The 24,187-nt window shown below is 35.4% G+C and overlaps 3 protein-coding genes across 5 annotated transcripts; 2 read left to right on the forward strand and 1 right to left on the reverse strand.

Moving 5' to 3' along the window:
• Nucleotides 1-56: 56 nt before the first annotated feature.
• Nucleotides 57-6,775, reverse strand: LOC107045245. Its single transcript, XM_015267435.1, has 5 exons — nt 6,014-6,775; nt 3,200-3,390; nt 3,012-3,111; nt 869-1,672; nt 57-141 (listed from the first exon to the last, which is right to left on the reverse strand). Exons 1-4 carry the CDS (start codon nt 6,503-6,505, stop codon nt 899-901), a joined length of 1,557 nt encoding a protein of 518 aa, XP_015122921.1. The 5' UTR covers nt 6,506-6,775; the 3' UTR covers nt 57-141; nt 869-898.
• A 62-nt stretch (nt 6,776-6,837) lies between these two features.
• On the forward strand, nt 6,838-17,574 carry LOC107045246 (mitochondrial import inner membrane translocase subunit Tim23). Of its 3 annotated transcripts, none has more exons than XM_015267438.1 (5): nt 6,838-6,997; nt 8,836-9,085; nt 13,373-13,542; nt 14,919-15,043; nt 17,310-17,574. In XM_015267438.1, the coding sequence occupies exons 1-4, from the start codon at nt 6,919-6,921 to the stop codon at nt 15,038-15,040; spliced, it is 621 nt and encodes a 206-aa protein (XP_015122924.1). In that variant the 5' UTR covers nt 6,838-6,918; the 3' UTR covers nt 15,041-15,043; nt 17,310-17,574. The 3 variants fall into 3 exon arrangements, with proteins under 3 accessions (XP_015122924.1, XP_015122922.1, XP_015122925.1); XM_015267436.1 differs by having other exon boundaries at nt 14,919-15,036; XM_015267439.1 differs by lacking the exon at nt 17,310-17,574 and adding an exon at nt 15,115-15,373.
• Nucleotides 17,575-18,744: 1,170 nt separating this feature from the next.
• On the forward strand, nt 18,745-22,351 carry LOC107045247. Its single transcript, XM_015267440.2, has 3 exons — nt 18,745-19,391; nt 20,120-20,466; nt 22,082-22,351. The coding sequence occupies exons 2-3, from the start codon at nt 20,120-20,122 to the stop codon at nt 22,335-22,337; spliced, it is 603 nt and encodes a 200-aa protein (XP_015122926.1). The 5' UTR covers nt 18,745-19,391; the 3' UTR covers nt 22,338-22,351.
• The last annotated feature ends 1,836 nt before the right edge of the window (nt 22,352-24,187 follow it).

Genomic DNA, 24,187 nt, shown 5'->3' on the forward strand with positions numbered 1-24,187 from the left:
ATCTCAGATGACTTTGAATTTGGAAAATAAAATAAAAAAGAAACAAAAACTTTTTATGAATGAAAAAAAAATACTAGAAATATCTTGGATACTTGTTTGGTCCCCTCGATGTTTTGTCTACCTCCGAGGTCGTAACTCCCCCTGGAATATTTGATGAAAAAACATTGGGATCAAATTTTGAATGGATTCAGCAAAAAATGAAGGAATTGCTCGAGTAGTAGTAGTTTTTGTTAATTATGGTTTTACCTCAAGGATGAGGAAATAACGAAATAAGGTAAGCATTTTTTACTGAAAATAACGGGAAAATATGAGCATTTCTTACTGAAAATTTACTCTAATAAGAAAATATCGCTTGATTTTTTCCCCTGAAACCCTTCATTAGTGAAACATTTCTTTTATTAACAAAAATTCACTAGAAAAGTATTAACAATCTTACCATGGTGGGAGCTAGGGAGATGCTTTAGAGACCGTGAGAAAAATTTCCCACATGAAATCGGGTTAATTATGCAATTAGCTTGTCAATAAGTGATTTGGATGAAAATCTTAGAAGACATAATATTGGTAGAATAGTTCTTCACTAGCTTCAGAACAGGTCTTTTAAAATTTTCTCCTAAAATTACTTATTAGCGTGATAATTCAAAAATTAATAAAAAGAAATTACTAGAAAATAGTCCATTATACAATTATCTCGCCAATGATGAATCTATTATTCAAGAGGAAATTTCAAAAGAATTGTCCTGTTGTAAATGTTCTCAGATAAAATAATTTTAATTGGGAAGGAATTCAGTTGAAAACTATTATATTGTCAATAAGTAACTTCAAAAGGTACAAAAGATCCAACAGATCGACGAAAAAAATTTGCTCTCACCTGCTTCTCCTAGAGGCTCTCACCAGTGATTTACCTCGTCCTCTTGTTAAGCCTGATAGGCAAAGCCTTTCCATTGACCTCAACAGATTCAGCAGCAAGAGCCAAATCTGTTGACAATACATTTTCAAAATTTACAAAAGCACAGGCAGAGTCTGGAGCTCGGTAGACACTGGCAACAGGTCCAAAGACCGAGAATGCACGTTTGAGGACAGACTCAGTGATGGCAGTGGTCAGCGATCCCACCCACACAGCTCTATTATTCACATTGGTCCCAGGGGGAGCCTTGAGGACGGTTTTCTTTGTCCCAGAGGCATTTATCACCCTCAACTCTTTAACTGCAGGTGGAGAATTTGTCTGAATTTGCTGGGATGATTGAACCCCTGAATGACCTCCAGGTATTACTTTACCCTCAGGACTAGATGGGGTATTTTTATTTTCATTATTCTCCCTATACCACAGGTTGTCCTTGGTGTAAGTATTGAAATTCGTCATCTCTATGAACAATCGAGTATTGCAGGGGTTTTCTTCAGTGTCTGACTCATATTCCTCATTCTCGGAGATGGAAACGGAATCCTCGGGAGAGCCTTGAAGGTACTGGTACCTTGCCAGTTCAGTGAGGAATGTGATAGCTTCACGGAGAGTTAAATAGGGGTTGTCGTAGAGGAGGTTGATTATGTCGGTCTCAGGGAAACCCATACTTTGTAATTGACTTATTTTCATGCGAAGAAATTCACAGCGCACTGTCATACTATTGGGGAAGAGGTTGAGGCAGTCCTTGAAGCACTCCTCAGCCTTTTCAAATTGCTGGGAAGGCGAAAATTTATTACAACACTATTACAATAAGGAAATTAAGTTTCACCTTTTTTAGATACCTCAAAAAGAAATAGTTCAAAGGATAAAAAAAATATATGAATTTTCAAAAAACATTCTGTGGGGAATTTGAGTCCTGCGCAAACTTTTGTAAACCTTTTTCGTTACTAGACAATTATCAATTTAAAAATCAATATGATTTTTTTGTTCGCTCTGAAGTATTAGTTTACCAGCGGTATTTGTGATAGTTGTTGAATTATTTTGGGAATTTTCCTCATCCAAATGTCAGCCAATAGAATTGCACTATTCGACTGTTATTTCATATAGTCAACACGGTATTCAGCTGATAATTTTTGATAATTCAACTGGTAATTTTTCATGTTGACTATAGTTGTGGAAAACAAAAGATTCCGTGGTCGAGTGAACCCCTGGTTGGAACTGTCATGGATTTTGTCTCATAGTGCAATTCTTTTGGCCGACATTTGGATGGGAAAATTCCCTCCTGAATACTACTCGAGCTTCAAAATTAATCGAGTAATTCCCTCAAGGTTCCCTGCACACAAACGAAGTCGTCAAGATTTTCAGGAAAAATCACTCGTGCTTCGCACTCGTGCTTCGCACTCGTGATTTTTTAACCTGAAAAACTTGACTTCTTCGTTTGTTTGCAACGAACCTATAGGGAATTGCTCGACAATTTTGAAGCTCTCGTGGTATTACTTGTGGTAATGCGGTGTTTCATGATACAATGCCAACGAAAATTTTTTCCTCATCGAAAAAGGCTTCTTCGTAAGTTTTGATGGACGTATTTCTTTCAGAAATCTTTCTGGGAAATATCCACGAATTTATCGAGTCTACAAAAAAATATAGGGGAGAGTGGGGCAAAATGAAACAGGGGTGCAAACGGAAACAGTGGGGGAAAATGAAACAATCAAAAAAACGCCTGTTTAACGCAATTCAAGCAGAAAAATTCTTTTTATTACATTTTTTTTGTCAATTTTTTTTATTCTGGGAGTACTGATGAGAGTAATAATTTTCCATTCAGTAAAATGGAAAATTATCATTCTCATCAGTACACCCAAGAATTAAAAAAGTTGATAAAAAAAATATTTAATAAATTTTTTTAGCTTGAATTGCGTAAAACAGTCGTTTTTTTACCGTTTCATTTTGCTCCTTTGTTTCATTTTGCCTTACTCTCCGCTATCATCTAATCTCTTTTATAAAAAAGTACACCTAGCTTTTTTTTCTAAACCCAATAAATTGGCAGATGTTTGCCAACCAATCTTTCAAATTGGTCGCTAATTTAATTTTCGATGGGTGTGATTTGATTATTTACCTCCATTCGTTTAAATATTTGGCCTTGTCTACATTTTAGCCTCGCTAAAATGGTAGTATCCTCATTATGATTCATTACGAAGTGTATATCTGTGAGAGCTCTGTAAAAAAATCATAATCAATTAATGAATTCCATAATTTTGGTAATTAAAAATAAATGTGAGTGACTGAAAATAAAGGTGGACTCACTCCTCGTAATCTCCAGTACACAATTGTGAATAACTCCTATTGAAATAATGTCTAACATCAAAATGATCCAACACAAGGGCTCTAGTTAAGAACTCAGTCCCTTTATCATTCCTCCCTTCTATAATGTACTTGTACGCTTCAAAACCAAAGCCCTCAGATGTTTTGTTTACCCCTGCTTTGGCAATTTTCCCCTGGAACATTCAATACAAAACATCATAAAATCCTATTCTAATCCTACAAAACATGAATTCATATAAAAATAAACTTAGGGAATAGGGAAATGGATAAATCGTTGATAATTTTGCATTCCTCGGTGATGACTGATTTTCGGAGAAATCGTCAAAACTTTATTTTTTATGGAAATTTTGTGAGATCCATCTCTTGATCTTTCGGTTTAAAGGCACTAGTTAAAAATCTGACGAGATTTGTTGAATTTAAGAGAAAATCGGAAAAAGTGCAAGTTTGAACTTATTTTGAGCCTAAGACAAAAAGGCAGAGAATCAGGAATGAAACAAGTCTATTTATTCTCTAAAATAAATTATACGCGAATATATTTACAAATCAACATCTCCTAATAAAATAAGGGTATTTCAATTTTGTTTTTAAAACAAGGATATCTCAAAATACGCGTTAAGACTAGGGTAGGGTAGGATCAAAATTCATGTGAAAATTTGTTGTTCACATCCATTTCTAAGTCTCATGGAGCTCGCAAATTATTTTATTTCTCTTCCAATGTGAGCTACTTCATGTTACTTGTACTTTTTGATGCATTCATAGCATTTATACAGCTATCAAGAGAAGGAAACCGTGAGATTTCAGACGATTTTTCACATGAATTTTGGGATACCCTTGTTTTAAAAAGAAAATTGAACTACCCTTGTTTTATTAGGAGATGTCGAAATGATTTAATTGTTGAGTTTCTAATACAACACAAATACACACACACTACGCGGTTGATGAATTGACTGGTGAAATAACTTCACTCGTGCAGGCGATTAACCCATCGTTAGGCACGCGTGAGATTTTGGCTCACGCAACGCCAGTCAACCTATAGGACGTCTCTGCAGTGCGAGTGAGGTGCTAAAAAGAGCGCGTCTACTGACGGGTTAAAGTAGCTCTACCCTTACGGTACATTCAAAGATTATTGAAAACTGCAAAAAAATTGCAGAAAACTCGATTAGATTCGGAATGCTAATTTTTTTCTCAATTTAATTATCGTTTTGGTTTTTCAAAAAAGAAATGTTTAAAAATCAGGATTTAACCCAGTGTCTTATGTGAAAATCAACATTTCCATTGTAATCAAAGATTAAAATCTGAATTTTTGTTCATTAGATGTGAAAAAATCAAGAATTTTTTTGACACCTCATAAAAAATAATGGACCGTTTTGCAAACAAGTTTTATTATTTATTTATAAGAGGGAAATGTGTGAAAAAATATCAATATTTTGCGAAATTTTATGTAGATAATACTGACTGAGTATGAATTTTTTCAAATTTTTTCCATGCATTTTAGTTGAAAAATTAAAAAATTGAAAATATTCAAGAGTACAGCGTAGCCCGGCCGCAGGGTAGAACTACTTTAAAGACTTGTGTTGTGTTGAGCCTTTTTTCGTTGAAAATCTTTCCCTCCGGAAAAAAAAAATTATGAAAGTCTTCTTCTAGTTGAGTAATTTTTAAAAATGGCGAGAAAAAAATGTTATCAACAGACACAGGCTTTATCTTCCAGAGGAAAGTGATGTAAAATAAAGCGTCTTTAATTGTCAATACCTCTAGTCGAGCTGCTGGACACCCTCGATTTTCAAACATGAACCGACCACTTGAAGTTCTAATGCGTAATTATTATTTTAAACAATGAAATATGATGACTAAACATCAAGTAAACAATTTTCAATTAATTTTAGGCACGGGAATTGTTTATGATTAACAATTGAATTGTTCAAATCGCCCTAGCACGCAAATTATGAGGAAGGGACGAAAATTTTCAAATCATGAATCATCTGGAATTTAATAAAGAATCGTTTTTGTCTATTTTCAATTTTCCGTATCTCTCGTAGATTCTGAGATATGAGCAAACACCTTACACGACCTGACATAGCGCTCTCTGTGAGCGCTGTTTGCTCACGCAACTCTTTCCTTGCTCATATTTCGAAATCTAAAAGAGATGTGAAATTGACAGAAGACAAAAATTATTTCTCATCAAATTCTCAATGATTCGTGATTGCAAAATTTGCGTATATCAGTCATAGTTTGGGCGCTAGGGCAATTTAAACAATTAAATTGTTGATAATAAATATTTGCAATGCCTAAAATTGATTGGAAATTATTTACTTGACGTTGCGTGATCATATTTCATTGTTGAAAAACAGCATTACACATTAGAACGCGAGTGGTCGGTCGGTCAAATTAGAAGCGCTTTTTTGTCATTCCGGCCGTAAGGCAGCGTTTCACTGGACTATAGAATTGCGGGACACCCCCAAAATAGTATATTTCGGCTGCAATCATATTCGTCAGAAAATTTTTTTTTGGCCGTATGACGAACAATATTTTTTGTCATGACGGCCGTAGGCAGAGATTCACGGACGCGGAGTGAAGCGGAGCCCAGTGACAAGTGACATGATTGGATGAAGGGGGCTTCATGTTGAAATCTGAAGAGATAATTTGAAAAGTCACTCTATTCTCGAGTTACTGACAATTGAAGCCAGTTACTTCATTCTTCCGTACACAAAGTTTTTCTAGCCGATTTCCCTCAAACACCACGAAAACGCTAGGTAAACCCTCCCGAAATACAGACACCCCTTAAAAACAGCAACCTACCTTCTTAACATTTCTAAAGCCATTCAAATAATCATTCTGGAGTTCCTCCTCTGTGAAACTCAATTTGATGGGTCTCGAATCATCCTCCTTATCCCGTCCAAGCTTCAGCCCAGTCTTTTCGATGATGGATTTTACAAAAGCTGATTCTACCTCCGAGGATACATCAAGATCATTACCACCACGACCATCCTCATTCTCCCCAGGTTCATTGTTGTCCTCGTTGGAGCTCCTGTCACTTGCTTGACACATCTCCCTTTGATGACGTCGGAACTCGACGGTTTCACATTTCAATTCGTTATCATTCCCTGACTCCGCCATCGACTTTGCCTTCTTCTTCATCATCTTCTTATCATGTTTAATTTCTCCCTTAGTCTTCTTCCTGACGGTGACCTTGGCCTTATCACTCTGATTAATAACATTCTGCTTATTCTTCATCACTTCGTTCGCCTTTGTTTTGTTTTTCGATGTCTTAGGACACATGTTTGGAGGCATTTAAATGCGTTTTAAATAATTCAAACTGTAAAACCGTTCATTCAAGCCTACAACAGACTTTAACGATCCTCACACAGGTTTGTTAAATCAATCCAAATCTTTCTATTATGTTCAATTCCTGATAACAGCAGATTGCAGATGATAAACTTGACAAATTCACCGGAAAATAATGAAAACAGACGAGTTTGGACGAGTTTACTGTCGAATGGGTAATTTCCCAAACAAATCTGGTCGGTCTGATTGGTTCTGACGATCGCCTTTCTCTTGACAACTTCGGTAGACCTCGACGACGGACATTTTTTTCCCCGATTGGGCGCCATCTCTGGGAAAATTTGTGAGTCCGTTTGTTCGATCTGTCCCACGTTCGGGGAAATTTTGTGGATTCGCGAGGTGATTTTCAGATTTCACGAAAAATGATAGATCTGAGGGGTGATAATGTCAACAGGGATGGTCCAGTGTCGAGAAAAGGCAATGATGATCTCAATATTCCAGGTGAGATGAGGTGTTAATTACTTTTCTCCCAAGTTGTCTTACAAATAGTATCGATTGTAACCTCTTGGAGGATTACAACATGTTATCGTGGGGGGGGTCAATTTGATTTTTTTAAAGAAAAAAAATCATGTTTATCAGGGGTTTTCCAATGGAATTTATGAAAAAGTAGTTCGGAAGTTTTTTTAAGGGGTCAGAACTTTCAGATGGATTTCTAACCTATTTTGCGGAGAAATTTAGGGGTATTTGGGGGTGGGGGGGGGGGNGGTTGAGAAAATGATGGGGAGAAATTTAAAAAATGAGTAGCCTTTTTTTAATTTTTTCAAAAAGGCTGCTTGGAACGGATGACTGGAATTTTTGAGCGTTAGATTTTAGGGAGGCGTTTAGGCAAAAATTTCACAAGATTGTTTTTATGGGGAATTCCAAAGACTCCAAGGAAGGTTTCTTGGGTTCTAGGAGAAATGTTCCCCGGAAAAATGTACCATATTGTAAGGTCATGAATATATTTACAAAAAACGAAGAGCATTAAATACATGTTACAATGAATCGCACAATACGAAATGCCAAATTCAAAAACAAGTCTGCGTGAAGAATGTAAATCAATATTAATGCAAAATAACAGAATATTGGCAACGCCCGATACTTAAGGATGTTCAGCCATTTTCAGCAAATTTTATTTTTTCCTGTGCAAGGAAAATTCTATAATTTTTTGGCTGATAGCAGAACATATGAAACTAACTTCTTTGATGTTAAAAAAAAATTAATCGCATTAGCTTCGCCAGAAATAAATAAACAATTTTTTTTTTATACACGGACTCTTATGGGATTTATGTTGAAATGTATAATTCACCTTCTAGAAGACTCTAAACATAGGAATAAAAATAGAAGGTAATGTGCAAAACTATACTGAATCGAATGGCCAAAGAAAAATTTAGGGTACCCGGGGAAAAAGAGGAAATATTTGAAAAATTCTATCCCATATAAGCGCATGCATTTGGTGCACTTTGGCGAGTCCATTTCTAAATAATAAACGTGGGTTGGTGGATTGAAATTTTTTTGTGATCACGTCCACCGCCGATTTTCCGGTGGTCAATTTTTAGAAAATTGAGTAATTAAGTGGCTAAAATAATTCCGAAAAGTCTGAAGTTTTGGCAGATTATAGGTCTTAATGAGGACTAATTCTGTGCAAAATTTCAGCCCGATCGATCTAATAGTGTTGGAGAAAAAACCATTCGTTTTTAAATCGTTCTCCGCAAATATGTTGAAAACTAGTGGACCGATTTCGATTTTTTGTTTTCAAAATATCCGTTTCGATGCTTTCTATCTAAATCAATCAAAATACATATACCTGTTCGCACAAAGTTTTCGAGATATCCCCGTTTTTCAGTTTTTTCATAAAAAACTTTGTAAACACTAGCTTGTGCAAAAATCGAGATATCAACTTAAAAGTTGGACAGAAAATATGTATACCCACTCATACGGAGTATTCGGAACATTGGAATTTTGATAGCATCCAGTTAGTGTTGTGAAGCTATAAACTTTTGCAACATTTCAGACCATTCGGAAGCCCGCCATTAATGTGTTGATGGCGAAAAAAAAATAAGACATGACTCAGTGACATGCTCACTGTCACATGGCGCGCTATCATGCTTGCTGTCCTCTACTTGTTTAAATAATTTCATACCTTCCAAAAAAAGTTTTTCAAGATTTTCGATAACCTCACTTGTTTCAAAGATATTTGGAAAATAATAATCTCTGTAAAATTCCGGAACTTGACTTGGACTATTTATCACGTAGTTCGAATTTTGTCTCCTTTATTGACTAACTCGTTATAATTCCAGTAACTTCACAACAAGGATTGACTCCCCTCAGTCCCTACCTGAACTTCGACCCGTCATATTTGCCCAGTAGTCAACCCGAGTTCATATTTCCTGAGGGAGCTGTCAAACAAAGAGGGAGATTCGAGCTTGCGTTCAGTCAAATTGGAGCTGCGTGTATACTTGGTGCTGGATTCGGGGGTGCAACTGGATTCTACAGGGGACTCAAGGCCACAACACTTGCCGGACAAACTGGAAAACTTAGGAGAACCCAGTAAGATCGTCAACATGATAGATCAACTTATAAATGGGTGGTTATAAATGGAGATGTGAGTGACAAGTATGACCGTCTTGACCGGTAATTACCGCGCCGAGGAAATTAAACCATATGGTCAGAAAAAGAAATGACGATTGGCCGTAAACATGAAATGACCGAATAAATTTTGACCGTCAATTTCCATTTACATAGATGACCCGCAATTTTTGAATACTAGGCCAGCGATTTCTAAACTTAAAAATTTGTAGCTGAAATTTCAAGGACACCAGGAATTTCGTCATTGAAAATTTTGAATTCCGTGGAAAAATCAAGGAGAACTGTAAATTTTAGTTAAATTATTTCCCGAACATTAATAGAAAACCGGAAAATTCCGATGAACATATACCTCAATTTTCAATTATTTAAAAATTCAGGATTTGACACATAATATTCATGTTTACATTGAAAATTCAAATAAAGTGAAGAATTCTCGTCTTTATGCTTTTCAAAATGTTGGTATTTTATTGAATTTTCAGTGAAATCTGAAATGTTATGATGTTTTTTCTCCTTAAATTGCATTGAGTGTCCTGAAAATGACTAGTCAACGATCCATGGAATTTCATTTTTTTTTCCAACAGTGTGTCAGCGAGAACAGGGGCCATTGGTGATAATTAATAAATAAAATAATAAATGATAGTAATTTAATTGTATTGAAAAGTTACGATCGAAGCCTTAAAAAATGACCGAAATAATAATGACGGTCAATTTGCAACTATATAGATGATTTTTGGTAATTTTGGCTCGTATCTGACGCAGCTTAAGGGTGTCATTTTGCATACAAAATTCGGTCAGGGTCAGCGATCAAAAACCGGTCCTTTACATCTGACCCGATCGAAAAGGAAAATGATGGTCATTCCACATCTCTAGTTATAAATAAAGAGTCAAGTTTACATATCTCGTATATTTTGTATCATTTCGTTAATACGTTATTGTTGTAGAACATGACAGAAGATATTTTTTGTTTCTTAAATTTCATCCTCTAGAAAAAAGGTCCTCTGATGTTTTCTCGTAGGAGGGGGAGGGGGATTGGCCCCCTTAAAAAAACAAACGTACTACAACAATTTTTGTCTTTTCAAAAGAGTACATTTAACCCCAGAAATCATCACCCTGAATAGTATGACTCGTTATCAAAATAGAAATAATTGGTTCTGTGCGGGTAAAGTAGACTCCCCACATTTTTCTTTTTTTTTCGTTTTTTGGGACATCCAATTAGGAGGGGAATTTTTTCGGTTTTTTAATTGCCGCTGTCCAAATAGAGGTTCAGACTGAGCCCTACGGTCACAACGATCAAATGGAAAAGTGGAGCGAAAAATATACAAGGATTTCATGGGAGGTTCAAACTAAATAGTGGAACAAAATGATCCGAAAAATTAATAGGAAAATGGTAGCAACAGTATAAAAAGGATCAAACTTCAGGAGGGAGCAAAAAGATCTCAAGAGTTAAACGGTAGTGTCAGGGTGTCCAGCCGTTAGGAAAATCTGGAAAACCGGGCATTGTCAGGGAATTGGATTGGTCTGAAAATGTCAGGGAGAAGTCAAGGAATTACGACAATTTTCTGGAAAATTTTATAATTTGAAGCTTGTTTTCTCCAAGTACTTAAATTTTTGGGAGTTCTTCTGTTGACAAAAAACATTGTCCTGGAATTTGATCTCAAATTTACTTAGAAAAGTGGGATGTTAACATCTTCACGTGGGATGAGACTGAGAACCCACTGTCTTTGCGGTTTTTCTATGGGAAATTCTAAATTCAGCATTCTACTTTTCAAAGAAATTCTCGCATATCAAGATGCTGGAAATATTTGAAAAATACTCATTTCCAACCATATACAAATTGCAAAAACACTGAGAGTTCCAACTTCGTCCGCTAGAGAGATGTTAGCATCCTAATTTTCTAGACCAATTTTTCGCTGTACGTATTTTTGTTGACAAGTTGACAGAGTGATCACCTCTCAAGGGGAGATCTCGCTAAAATTGAATAGTCTTTGAAAATTCCCTTAGCCATACTTCCTTTATTGCGCAATTTCCATCTGATGTAGATTTTTATATTCCGCAATTTTCATTAAACTCTAGAAAATAAAATTAAGTACCCATTTTACGTCATAAATTATGGATAATAGCCCATGAAAAAAAATATTTCTTTCAATGCACACTTTTTTATTGGTTGTTGCATAATGTCTAAAAAATCGAGTGGAACAGCCAGACTAAATCTAAAAGATTCATTTTTTCTCAATCCATTCTGTGCAATGGAAAATGAATAATCAATTTTATTTTTTGAAGTCTGACGAACATTGAAAAAAAAATCTGGACTGAATGAAAATGTTGATCTAAGGAAAATTTTTAAGGCGAAAATGGCAAGTGACGACGAAAATTCACTCGATGGCTCTTTTCGCCAAAGATAATTTTATTTTACGGATGTCTGCCTTTCAATTTCGTCCGGTAAAGGAGTTAATGTGCAAGGATCCATCTATTGTTCATTGATTATCAACGTCAGGTGATCCTCGTTTAGCAACTGCTTTAACCCTCTAAGGTGAATTTCACTATCCCCACTCTATGGCCTTCAAAACGGAATTCCGGTGTCCCCACTAAAACGTCCTATTGCGCTTTTCACCTTAGATTCTATAAATTTAACATTCTTTCATAAAAAACCATTTTCTATGGTCAGGGAATTTCATTAATTTGACCGGGAAAAGTCAGGGAATTTTGTTGAAACTTCCAGGTGGACACCCTGAGTGTGATTCAAAACAGTCGCAAGGGTCTAACCCTTGCAAAACACTTACACGGTTGACAAGTATCTTCTGGTGTCTATGAATAACTCCATACCCGGACTCCTTCCGGGTGTGGAATTCTATATCTGAAAAAGTGTGGGGGCAAAATAATTACTTTTAATTTGGGGAAAAAATCGTTTTAGGCGCCAAATTTTACAATGATTTAAAAATCACAAGGGTTGAATGATCATGAAGCAAGTAGAAACTTGAGAATCAATGAGAGTCAAACTTGACTATGGTCGTACACTTCGAAGGTCAAACGTCGCAAGGATCATATTCTCATGAATCATACCTCGCAAGTCTATTATGGCCCGGAAGTCTCAAACAATCATGAGGATCAAATAACAGAGGCAGGCAGGACAATCTCAAGGTTCAAAGGACCACAAGAGTCAACCAGGAGTAGAGACACAGGCAGGACAATTACAACGGTCGAACGATCGGAAATCGAGTGAAATAATCAGAAGGCTCTTCCTTTTGACCTTTGTGATAGTTCGACCTTCGCAATTGCTCCTTAAGATCGTTAGATCCTCTTGATTACTGAACCCCTCCCTTCAGTATGACCCTTGTGATTACTTATATTACTTCGTCCGTCTCTTCCGTTGGATCCGAAAAGCGACTGATCCTTGAGATCCACAATAATTGCTTCCTTCGTGGGCCTAGACCCTTGTGATTGTTTTGCTCAGTCTTGACCTTTATTAAGATCTTCCCCCCCCCCCTTTGGTCACATTTGAATTTTGTATCTGTTCCTTGTCGAAAAATTTTTAATTTCAACCATAATTGTAGGAGAGAGTGAGACAAAATAAAACTAGGATGAAATGAATCACCAGGCAAAACGTTTATTTTGTCTTTTTTGTTTACGATTGGGAGTCAAATCGTTTTCAGGATAAAGCGCCCCTCAAGGACGTTTGAAATTGAGAGTCAAATGTTTAACGAATTCTTCAAAACGTTTAGGATTAAGGGCCAAATGGTTTTAAGGGTCGCACAGATTGGAGCAAAGTGATCAGAAAGGCTCATTTGACCATTAACCCTATACATCCTCCAAGGGTTGTTTGCCCTCGACGTCAATTTGACCCTCAACTTGAAGCGTTCTTGAAGGTCGTTTAAGCCTTACGATCATTTGACTCTTACTCCCAAACCTCATTGAAGGTCGTTTGACTCTCTCAAGACAATTTGGTAAAACAATTATCAATAATCGTTCGCCTTTGTTTTTTTTTGCTTTGCAGTTTCATTCTGTTACTCGGTGTCGTTTTGTTTCTCTTCGAGAACGTGAAAAAAAGATAGGGGTCCATTTTACCCTCACCCTCTAAGAAAAAATAGGAGGTCCATTTTACTCTTACCGTCCATTTTACCACTCCCTCCCCTCCACCTAAAATCACAATTAACCAATGTTTAAAAATTCACTTGAAACCCATCATGTTTTGCTGCCCCTCTCCAGAAGTAGAAAAAAAACATTTTCACATTGTAAATTTCATTACTCCAGATTAATTAATCATGTGATGAAGAATGGTGCATCGGCGGCGAATACCTTGGGAGTAGTAACGGTTATGTACAGTGGATTTGGAGTTCTTCTCCAATGGGCAAGAGGCACTGACGATTCCATTAACACTCTCACCGCTGCATCTGCCACAGGAATGTTGTTCAAATCAACATGTAAGTATCTCAATAAATTTTCAATAATTACAGAGATCAGTCTGTGGGGGATAGTGCAATAGAATAATAATCAACTTCATCAAAACAATTCTTGAGTTCAAGTTGTCTATTTTATTGTCCATTTTTCACGAAAGCTTGCTTAGCAATGCTAGTCAATGATTTTACAGAAAAATTTGAAGAAACATCCTATGAAGTTGGGAAAATTCTGCACAAAAAAATTCTTTTTACATTTTTCTTCTTTAGGAGGTTTAGCCAGTGTCGGCAAATTGTTGGTAAATGTGTTTTTATTTTTCATGGTGAAGGAAAATTCTGTAATTTTTTCGGCTGACAGCAGAACATACTACAGAACATACTGCAGAAAACTAACTTTTCTAACGTTAAAAAAAATTAATCGCAATAGTCTCGGCAGAAATGAATAAACTAATTTTTCCTTATAAACGGGATTTTATGAAATTTATGTGTCAAATTGATAATTCTCTTACTAGAAGACTCTAAAAATCGAAATAAAAATAGAAGGTAATGAAAAAAATCTGGGGTACCCGGAAATATTTGAATGATTCTATCCCATATAAGCGCATGTTAGCGCATGCATTTGGTGTATTTTGTCTATTTCATTTCTAAATAATGAAAATCTATTGGTGGATTGAAATTTGTATCAACGTGAAGGGAATATCTTCATCTCTCAATTTGAAAAAAATCAATTTTCTTAAAAGTACTTGTGATTTTAGATAAACATCCTTAAAAGTAAGGTTTCTTTTGAAGTAATCTCCTTAAAATGTTCAAACAAGTTTATAAATCCTAGCATTCCTTTTTGAAACTTGAAACCTATTGCACAGTTCTGCATCGGGAGAACTAAACATTGATTCTACAAAAAAAATGTTGAGAAACGTTTGTCATAGGTAAGAAATTTCTCAACTTCGTTCCGGTGATATTTGCCTTAATGATCTCCTGGAAATCCTGAGAACAGTTTTTTCAATGTCAGATCCTGAATCTGAAATCAATACTCTTAGTACAATTCTGCAGTTATCTAAAAAAAAACTTAATTTTATGAAAACAACGTAAAAAATGTTTTTTGGACCTCATCAAAAATTTTCACAAAAAGTGTCTCTCGATTTTTTTCTCGTAATGATCTAGTTATTTTACTGAGGAGTGTAGACAAAACTTATTTTGCAGATGACGAAATATCCTGTCAAAATATTTTCTGGCATTCTCCTCTAAACACATTTGATCCTGCCATAATCACGATCATGGACTTTTTGAAAGCCTCAAAACCGTGTTTAAATGCGAAGTTTTGATTTCAAAAACTGAAATTCATTTCGAAAAATCGTAAATTCACGAATAATGATCTTTAATAATTGCCAAACATGTTTTTACAGCTGGAATTCGAAAATGTGCGATTGGCGGTGGTGTTGGACTAGGTCTAGCTGCGCTATATTGCCTGTGGAACAGTCGAGAAGCGCTATCGGACCTGAGGCATCACAGCATGAACCCAGCGTAAGATGTGTGTAGACTTTTTACCCCCGATTGAACGTCTAAAAAATCCACCCTGCAATAACTAATTATCTCTTTCAGATGATAACATACGTTAATTGAGACATTGACACAACGAGGGGGTTTTTATGATAAATTGAACAGCGTTTAACTTTGCCATTGTCCCTAGTCTTAGACAAACTACCTTAAAGATATTTAAGCTAGTATTAATTATCATGATTAATTGAATTCTCGAGTTTTCGTTCGAGTCGAGTAATTCAGAGGGCAATTTGAGGGGAGACGTGGTGATGTTCAATCCATAACATGTAATTAATTCATGTAATAAATCATTTTGAAGACAGTTTGTCGATTTCTAATGTCTCAATATTTTTGTAACTAACTTATATAAATTTTTTACTCATTTTTTCCTTAAAATTCATAATTCTCATCTAATAGCCGAGTGTAATGAATTATATTATCAATTTTATTTAATTAAAAATTAATTATATATAAATTAATAAATAAGGGTAAAAACACGCAGTTCAGAAAATGTTATGAACAAGTATTCATCCCTGGAATTATGGGGTTTAAGCAGTTAATCATAGTCTGCTTACTGCCGCGGCGATTCGCCGTCATGTTGTTTAGGCTTCAGAGTTGCCAAATTCACTCTACACTACCTGGGTATGTTTAGCGAGTTTCCGACAACGTCATGTAATTCGAGAATTATGTTATAAAACTACTACTATTTTTAAGAAACTTCAGGCCCGAGTGGATTATCTTTCGAACGTGATCTTGGTTGTTTTCTTTATTTTGATAATCTGAAGTGATCTCGAATTGCTATTCAGCTTTACATAGCCCTGGAGTCTCCAAAAATTATGATTGTACAATAAAAAAAAAGTTGAAAAAAGCTGAACATTTTCAAAGAGCATTTTTGAATAATATTGGGAAATAAACCCAATAGGGCGAAAATTGCAAATTAATAATTTCCTCTCTATCGGACTTATTTCTTAATTTTTATTAAAAACGCTTTTTGAAAATGTTCAGTTTTTTTTCTACTTTTTTATTGTACAATCATAATTTTTAGGGACTCCTGCGTGATGCAAAATCCAATGGAAATTGTGATATGTTTTACATTATGAAGATGGAAAAACAATCAAGATAACGTTCGAAAGATAATCCACCCGTGCTTTCAGTTGAAAAAATACCTTGCTTCCAATTTTCCCGGTTAGTCAGTCAATGGCAATTACAAAAAAAAAACGAGCTGTAGCGTTCCCTCATTAGATGACCAATCTAATGTAATCTCTCGTTGCACACGTGATCTTGGAAGCATTTTTTTCTAAGTCATTTTAGTGACTGAATAGTTGAAGGATCGTAAAATACACGGAGAAAAAACTATATTTTTATCAAATATTCATTTATTTGAGAGAAGCATTTATTTCTTCAAAATCGTATTTCTCCAATCGAGTCACTTCCAGGCGAGTCTGGTTAGATTTCAATTATGACAATCATGTTACTCTAGAGGACGACTATGTTGCACATGACATTCGATGAACTTTTCCATTGATTATTCATTTTTCCTAAACTTCTTATTTTCTACAGGAAAAAATTTCGATTAATTTCTTAATGTTTATAATTATTGAGGGACTTAACTCAAGGTTATAACTAACATGATCATCTTCTAGAGCAATATAGGTGTCATAATTGAAACCTAATGAGAATTGACTGGAGAAATACGGTATTGAAAAAATAAATATTTCTCTCAAGTACATGAATATTTGGCAAAAATATATTTTTTTCTCCGTGTAATACTTCTTTATAATTTTTTTTTCAATCAACAAGAACGCGGTAAAGGTAGGTTTCAAAAAAGACTTAGGAAATGTTATACACCTCATGTGAATGACCAAGGGTTAATTAGCATACGGTCTTCGTAAAATTATTAAAACAACCCTGTATTTCATTCTTTTTATTGCGCCCTAGCGACGCTGGCGTACGCAGCTTGTTTACAAAAAACTAGACATTTTATAGTTAAAAAGTTGTATCGACATATTCGAAACTGATTCTTTCGTAAATATCCTTGAAACTAGTGGGTTTATCGAAAAATGTCCGAAAATCTTTTTTGCAGAGCATTGAATTCAATAGAACAATATCTTTTGAATGTCAAAAGATATTTTTCTAATGAATTTTTTAAATCAATTCGCTAGTTCCAGACATATTCACAACATAATGCAAGCGATACCAGAAATAGATATTTTCAAAATCAAAATCTTTAACTCCCTCTTTAAAAATTTCTATTTCAGATCCAAGTGACAACCTCACCTTTTCACCACCTCCGGACTAGCAACAAATTCTCCACCTCTGTAAATAGTAAATTACACGAAAATGACAATTACGGAATCAACTAATGCTACACTGCTGTACGGTGTAATTAATGTATTATCAAGAAGAAAATCTGAACAAAGGAATAAATTGTAAATTGTAGTCATACCAAATCCCGAACATAATTGATCCTCCTCTGTCAGATTAAATAAATTTTATTTATCTACGTCGTCTATGACACATGAACGAATGAGGAACGTAATCTTATCTTATTCTATCTCATACGAACGTGTCCCTGATAGTGATGGGGGTACAACAGTCCCTATTCAAACTGGAGCAGAAATTGGAACGAATTTTCAACGTTTGTAGTTTTTAAAATTGAAAAAAAAAGAAAACAAAACTACGCCACGATCTTAAATTCTTCTCTCAAATTCAACTAATTCAATTGTGCAATAAGAATTCGATTAAAGAGGTAAAGACAGTAGTAAGCGCAGCAGATGTTCAAGTGATTAAGAACTTCAGAAAATGGTTTCCGTTGTCTCGAGCATTAGTGAATGTGAATAGCTCAAGATCTAAGATATATATTGAAATTTTTATAACAATTCCCATAGTTCTAACTTCTTTGCGAAAAACATTCCACGTAATTCCAGATTCAAAGATATTAAAAAAATTTTAAGTGAAATTGAAGTGATTCATTTAGTTTTATCAAAGGAATAATCTATAATTAGAATGAGAAGATTATAACTCGTAGAGGAATGCTCGATGAAGATATTCGATATAATAGACAATTTTCTAAACTTTGTGCTGAGAGCTCAAAGGAGCACCGCCTCGCTTGAACAAATATTTGAACTCTCGCCTTGGGAATTTTATATTTCTCGTGGCCTCTCGTGAATTTTTTCATGTGATTCACTATTTGTAGTAGAATGAATAGATAAAGAGTGATTTTTCCGTAAGATGTGAGAAGATTTTTTTTGTAAGTAAGGAAATTCCTATTGAAAATTTTCGCCAATATTTTCCTTTTAACCACTTATTATTGATATAATTCTAGTGGTTCAATTACAATTATTCATGGAATTATTTCGCACACCAGTGATTTAATGCCAAAATGTCAAGGCCCTTGACTCGTGAGAGTTCTGACTCTAGACACCTATCTCTCGAAATTTATAATAAATATTTGTTTTTACATTTTCTCCTAAAATCCCTCCTTATGTAGTGATTTCTAGAATTATGAACATTTCAAGAATTTTACGTAATTAATTGTACAGTTATCTTAAAAACGATTAATTTTTGGAAAACAAAGTCAAACTAATTTTTTCTAGCTTCTGAAATTTTTCACTGTATACCTTTCGACATATTCCTTCAAACTTCCTCATTTTTCAGATATCAATTCAAATGAATCACGAGAAAAATCGGAAAAATAAGCATAGAAAACTCATTAGCAACGGATTTAGATAATTCACGTAACATTACGTTTTCCACACATTCTGGACTTCTGATGTATTTACGACCGTAACATTCGTTCGTACATCTAAACAAAGACTATTTATAAAATAATCAGAAAACTGCGAACTCCCCATGAAACTACAACAATTTAGCCTCCACCAATAATTTTGAAAAAGAAAAAAAAACGCGAAGAAACTTAATTCTTTAATACTTCAAGTTTCAATATCACAAGTAATGGATTAACTCTAATGTCAACGACGAATGTCTTGCGATTACTAATCGAACTGAAGATTTCCCCAGTTCTTCTTCAACTGTTGCGCAGTGCACAGTGTTTCGCAGTTTTTATGAACATTGAAGCAACGATGAGGATCGAAAGATGAGATTGAGATAACATTTTTTTTATCCATTTTGAACTTTTCCGATAAGAGGAATAAAAGTGAAAAGTAATCAGTGCGATTATCATTACATCATTAAATATTTTGTTTCACTCATGATAAGAATAACATGATGATGCGATTATGACGTAAAATTGAAAACAAATTAAATTGTTCAATGAGTGAAATAAAAATAGGTAATCAGAGGTGAAGCGATAAAACAGGATAAGTCAACTCAACTCCAGGGTAAGTTTTCCATAGATATTGCTGAGGCTGAGGCATATAGCACAATTTCAGTTCTGATCTTTTTTTGTAGAAAAAAGATGAAAATTACAAAAAAGGTCCGAATAAAAATTTGGCTATTTTCTTCAAATTTTGGGTTATTTTTTTCCTTGTGAAATCTAAATCTAAACGAAAACTAAATTAAAAACGAGTTAAACATTGTGTTTAATAACATTAATAAACATTACAAACAATGTTTATTAATTAACATTAATAAGCACTGTGTTTATTGGCATTGGACCTCGCGTTCCCGCTTTGTTGGATTAAAGTTTTTTTTCCTTTGTTGAGTTGTTGTCATGATTTTCGGAAATATCGTTAAATGTAAAGGAGATAGGAAAAGTAGCATAAAGACCTTTTTTAAGCTCCTACTTTCCTCTACTCACACAAAAAAAAAGGTTTGAACAAGAACTTTCGTTATCTCCCTCTAATTCCGAAGTATTTTCCAAAATCAGTTAATTTTGAATGGAATCAAATTAAAAAATAGTCACAAAATTTGTCCCAGATTTTCATAAAAATCTCGGAATTCAAGGGTGATTCCGTAAAGAAAATGTCCATAAGAAAAAGTTCTAGCCCTGCTTCTTCTCTACAAGAGATCCTTGTGAAATTTCCGCTATCTCGCTGAAATTTCGAGATAGTCCCAAATAACAGATCCATTTTGAAGTAACATTTACTCATTATTCATTGCAATGCAGATGAATGGAATCCAGGCAGAGAAACGCCTGGGCTTTCTCTACTCACTATCAGCGATCCTCTCGACAATGTCCCTCGTATGCATCTTAATTGTCTGGCAACACTGGTCTCGGACCCTGAACGGATGCATCGGCATCGACGTTGATTGTGGTTGCATTTTGTACGGTGTTAACTCGTTTAGCACCTTTATGGGTGGTGACGTCAAGATCTGCCACTTTGGAGTGTACGGGCTCGTTCCGGCAATTTTTATGGGCGTTATTCTTGGATTCTACCATGGGTACAGATCGTGCTTCATGCGGAGTCTCGATGAGCCGAAGGTTTCGAGAGGAATTACTTATTACAACAACAGGTGATTTTTTTTTTGATTGAAAAGAGTATGACTTGTTTTGGGGGGAAATTAAAGAACAAAAATCGTCTCTGTACACGGAGACAAATATTCAATAAAAATGACGTATCTTTTCCGTAATTCCAGAGCGAAAGGTGGTTGTAGGAAATTTTATGGAACTATCACGGAGAATTTTTCCAGAGCATTCCGTCATTTTTATCTGAATCTCCTGTGAAAAATTACGATACGGTCACTTAAATTTTCTGAGTCGATTCCGTAATCGGTGAGTGAATTGTGAGTTCCGTAATTTTTACTGAACATTTCTCTCCGTGTAGAGGGTGAAATCCTCTACATAAAAAGATCCACCGGTGTTTTTCGATAAATCTATCGATTAGGCCTAGTTGCACCAACTCCTATCAACTTATTTTAACATCAGGGGGGAGTGGGGCAAAATGAAACAGTCAAAAAAACGACTGTTTGACGCAATTCAAGCAAAACAATTTTTTTTTAATATTTGTTTTTTGTCAACTTTTTTTTATTCTTGGGAGTACTGATGAGAATAATAATTTTCCATTCAGTAGACTGGAAAACTATTGAGAAGCTTTGATGGGTGGAGATTTTGTCAATGGATTATTCGACTGAAACTCAGCATCACATTTTCCTTTTTTCCCCTCTAGGTCTCTCCCTGGGTCTTGCTCTGGACTTTGGATTTTCCAGTTCATTTTCTTGTAAATTAATCGATTGACAAAATCTTCGCCCGTCAAAACTTGATGAGNCAATTTTTTTTTAATATTTGTTTTTTGTCAACTTTTTTTTATTCTTGGGAGTACTGATGAGAATAATAATTTTCCATTCAGTAGACTGGAAAACTATTGAGAAGCTTTGATGGGTGGAGATTTTGTCAATGGATTATTCGACTGAAACTCAGCATCACATTTTCCTTTTTTCCCCTCTAGGTCTCTCCCTGGGTCTTGCTCTGGACTTTGGATTTTCCAGTTCATTTTCTTGTAAATTAATCGATTGACAAAATCTTCGCCCGTCAAAACTTGATGAGAATAAAAAAAAGTTAATAAAAAATAATTAAAAGTTAATAAAAAAAAACTTTTTCCTTGAATTGCGTCAAACAGTCTTTTTTTTGGCTGTTTTATTTTGCCCCACTCTCCCCTATGTTTTGTATTATTGATTTTGTATGAGCTAACAGATCAGTAAATTTACTGGGTTTAGTGCAGCTGTACGAAAAATATTCGGGTATAGAAAACTTTTAGTCGAAAGCGAAACTTTACTCAATCAAAAAGTCACGGAAATTTTCTTGTCTCGCTTTAAACTTCCTTAAAAAATATCCTTTGACAATTTCTTCGAAAACTACTCATTTTCTCCATTTTCAAGTCCAAAACAAATGGATTTCATCATTTCACAAATATCTTGGAAAATAACACTTGTATTGAAAGACTCCAAGGACCAACAAGTCTTTTTACATTCACTGATGATAAACCTACTAGTTTCAGAGATATTTATGATATCATTCGTGAGTCGATTTTTTATATTTCTGGAATGAATGGAGGAATTACTTTCGTGGAAAAGTTAACCTTCCGAGTATGACTTTAATACCTTCATTCAATTGATTGATATGTTTTCGCAGGAGTGATAATGAAGGTAGCGTGGTTGTGGTAGCCCCGAAGGGTAGATCGCCATGTAAACAATGGATGCCGCCCACTTTCTTAGCTGCATTGATCTGTTGTCTGTCTCTGGCACATGCTGTCGTTGTTACTGACGGGTATTACAAGACTTGTGAGCAATACAAGAAACAGACAATTCAGATGATGGGATCCAGGGGAAGAGAAGCTGAGGTGAATAAAACTCATGAAATGGTCAACTTCCAGAATTACAAATTTTGAAAATTATGATTGATGGCGATGGCTGGTGTGTGGTTAGAGCGCGGAGTTGGCACCCGGACGACTCGGGTTCGATTCCCGGTGGAGGGGCCAAAATGATTTTTTAATGCTCTAATTTTTACAGATTATTGTCCGATCGGGAGTCTCGCAAGGGACGACTGTACCTAGTAAAGGTTTTTCTCTCAAGTGAAGTTTTTCCTTGGCCCTCGGCGAATGCGGTACAAGGGGTTGGGGGGTGGGAAAGGAACAAATCGCAAAAACCCGAGAGGGCATACGAAAGACCAAAAACAATGGAAAATTATGGAATTGATTCGAAAATGGCTGACTCTAAGAAAAAAATCCGGAAGCCCGTATTCGTTACTTCGTTCGAAAAAGCCGCTCGCGACTGTCGTGACGAAAAATATACTTTTTGACACTGCTGCTACGTTCACCTCGTGTTGAAAAGTGCCTTTCATTTGCTCGTAAACGAAAAGTAAAAAATCGTAAACGAAAAGTCTTTTCGTTTACTAGTAAATGAAAAGAGGCACAGTTCGCCACTCGCTGAACGTAACATCACTGTTAAAAACTATCGTTCGACGCTTGTGAGACGGGAATTTTCACGAGTGTGATTGGCAGCCCGCGGCTTCGCCTCGCGCCGCCAACTTTACACTCGTGAAAATTCCGTCTCACTCGTATTGAAATATACTATTTCATCACGCTGAGCGAAAAAGTAACTTTGTAGGCACGCTTCACGTCCCTTTCCCACACATTGTGATGAAAAATATTGTTAGATACTCGTGGAAAAAGTGTTTTTTGGCTCGTGGGAGGTTTATAGCACGAGCCGAAGGCGAGTGCTATAAACAAAAAACAAACAAAAATTTTAAGAGAATTAGAATTTAAAGAGAAACATTTCCGCTTCACCCAGCCGGGAAAAAAAAATTCTAAGAGAATTAGAATTTAGAGAGAAAAAATTTGCGTTTCACCCAGCCGGGAATCGAACCCGGGTCTCCCAGATACGCGCCGGACACTCTTATCGATTAAGCTACCAGGAACCACAGAAATTCACTCTCAAATCCAAAGAACGCGGCGGACGCCGCGCCCGTGCGCATGCCGCGCGCACCCGGCAAGCGCCCAAAAACTCCCGCCAGTTTCCCCGCCAAACCCAAAAAACAACTCAACCCAAAAAACTTCGTAACGAGTGCAGAAAAAACTCTTTTCCGCACTTGGTCGAAAATATTATTGTACAGCAGACGCACTGTTCGACAGAAAAGTGTCTCATGACATTTGCTAATGATCAACAATATAATCAATAATGGAAATGCTATTTAGCACGTATCTCCTGACGAAAGCCAATATTTTGAAAGATTTAATATGAGGAGCTAATGATTTTTAGTTTTTAGCCAAATTGGAAAACTTGATCATTAAGGGGGGATTAAAGAGATTACTATGAGTTTTAAAAGTTGTGGGATAGTGGAGTGAAGTTTCTCATGTATTGAAGATCGATTACATATATGTCTAAAAATGAATAATTAGTGGAAAAAAATTAATTGTTTATTGTTCATTTGCTCTGCAGACGCTTAAAATATTAAAAATAGTCGAGGGCCTCCAATTTTTGAGCTACAGAGGTTTCTTTTTTAGCGAAATCTTTGAAAAAATGTATGCAAGAATAATTACGCATTCGTTTTTTGACATTCGACTCCTATACAGCTAATTTCCTTTTGTTTAATGTATAATAATAAATTTTTGTAAAATAAGCAAAAAAATTATCCTTAAAATAATTTTTATGCCACTTATGCCTGAAACCGGCTGGATTACACACTCGACTCTTCGGGTCTCGTGTCTAATTCAGCCGGTTTCAGGCTTCGTGACATAAA

This window comes from Diachasma alloeum, unplaced genomic scaffold (assembly GCF_001412515.2).
Source record: "Diachasma alloeum isolate Michigan unplaced genomic scaffold, Dall2.0 Dall_scaffold_00899, whole genome shotgun sequence".
Classification (NCBI taxonomy): Eukaryota; Metazoa; Arthropoda; class Insecta; order Hymenoptera; family Braconidae; genus Diachasma; species Diachasma alloeum.

Excerpts from the sequence above, each read along its gene's own strand:
- LOC107045245 (XM_015267435.1), bottom strand. The coding sequence starts at position 6,505 with ATGCCTCCAAACATGTGTCCTAAGACATCGAAAAACAAAACAAAGGCG. Across the intron at positions 3,112-3,199 it reads TGTACTGGAGATTACGAGGA|AGCTCTCACAGATATACACT; the intron begins GTGAGTCCACCT and ends ATTTTTTTACAG. Across the intron at positions 1,673-3,011 it reads AAATATTTAAACGAATGGAG|CAATTTGAAAAGGCTGAGGA; the intron begins GTAAATAATCAA and ends TCGCCTTCCCAG.
- LOC107045246 (XM_015267436.1), top strand. The coding sequence starts at position 6,919 with ATGATAGATCTGAGGGGTGATAATGTCAACAGGGATGGTCCAGTGTCG. Across the intron at positions 9,086-13,372 it reads GGAAAACTTAGGAGAACCCA|ATTAATTAATCATGTGATGA; the intron begins GTAAGATCGTCA and ends TCATTACTCCAG. Across the intron at positions 13,543-14,918 it reads AATGTTGTTCAAATCAACAT|CTGGAATTCGAAAATGTGCG; the intron begins GTAAGTATCTCA and ends ATGTTTTTACAG.
- LOC107045247 (XM_015267440.2), top strand. The coding sequence starts at position 20,120 with ATGAATGGAATCCAGGCAGAGAAACGCCTGGGCTTTCTCTACTCACTA. Across the intron at positions 20,467-22,081 it reads ATTACTTATTACAACAACAG|GAGTGATAATGAAGGTAGCG; the intron begins GTGATTTTTTTT and ends ATGTTTTCGCAG.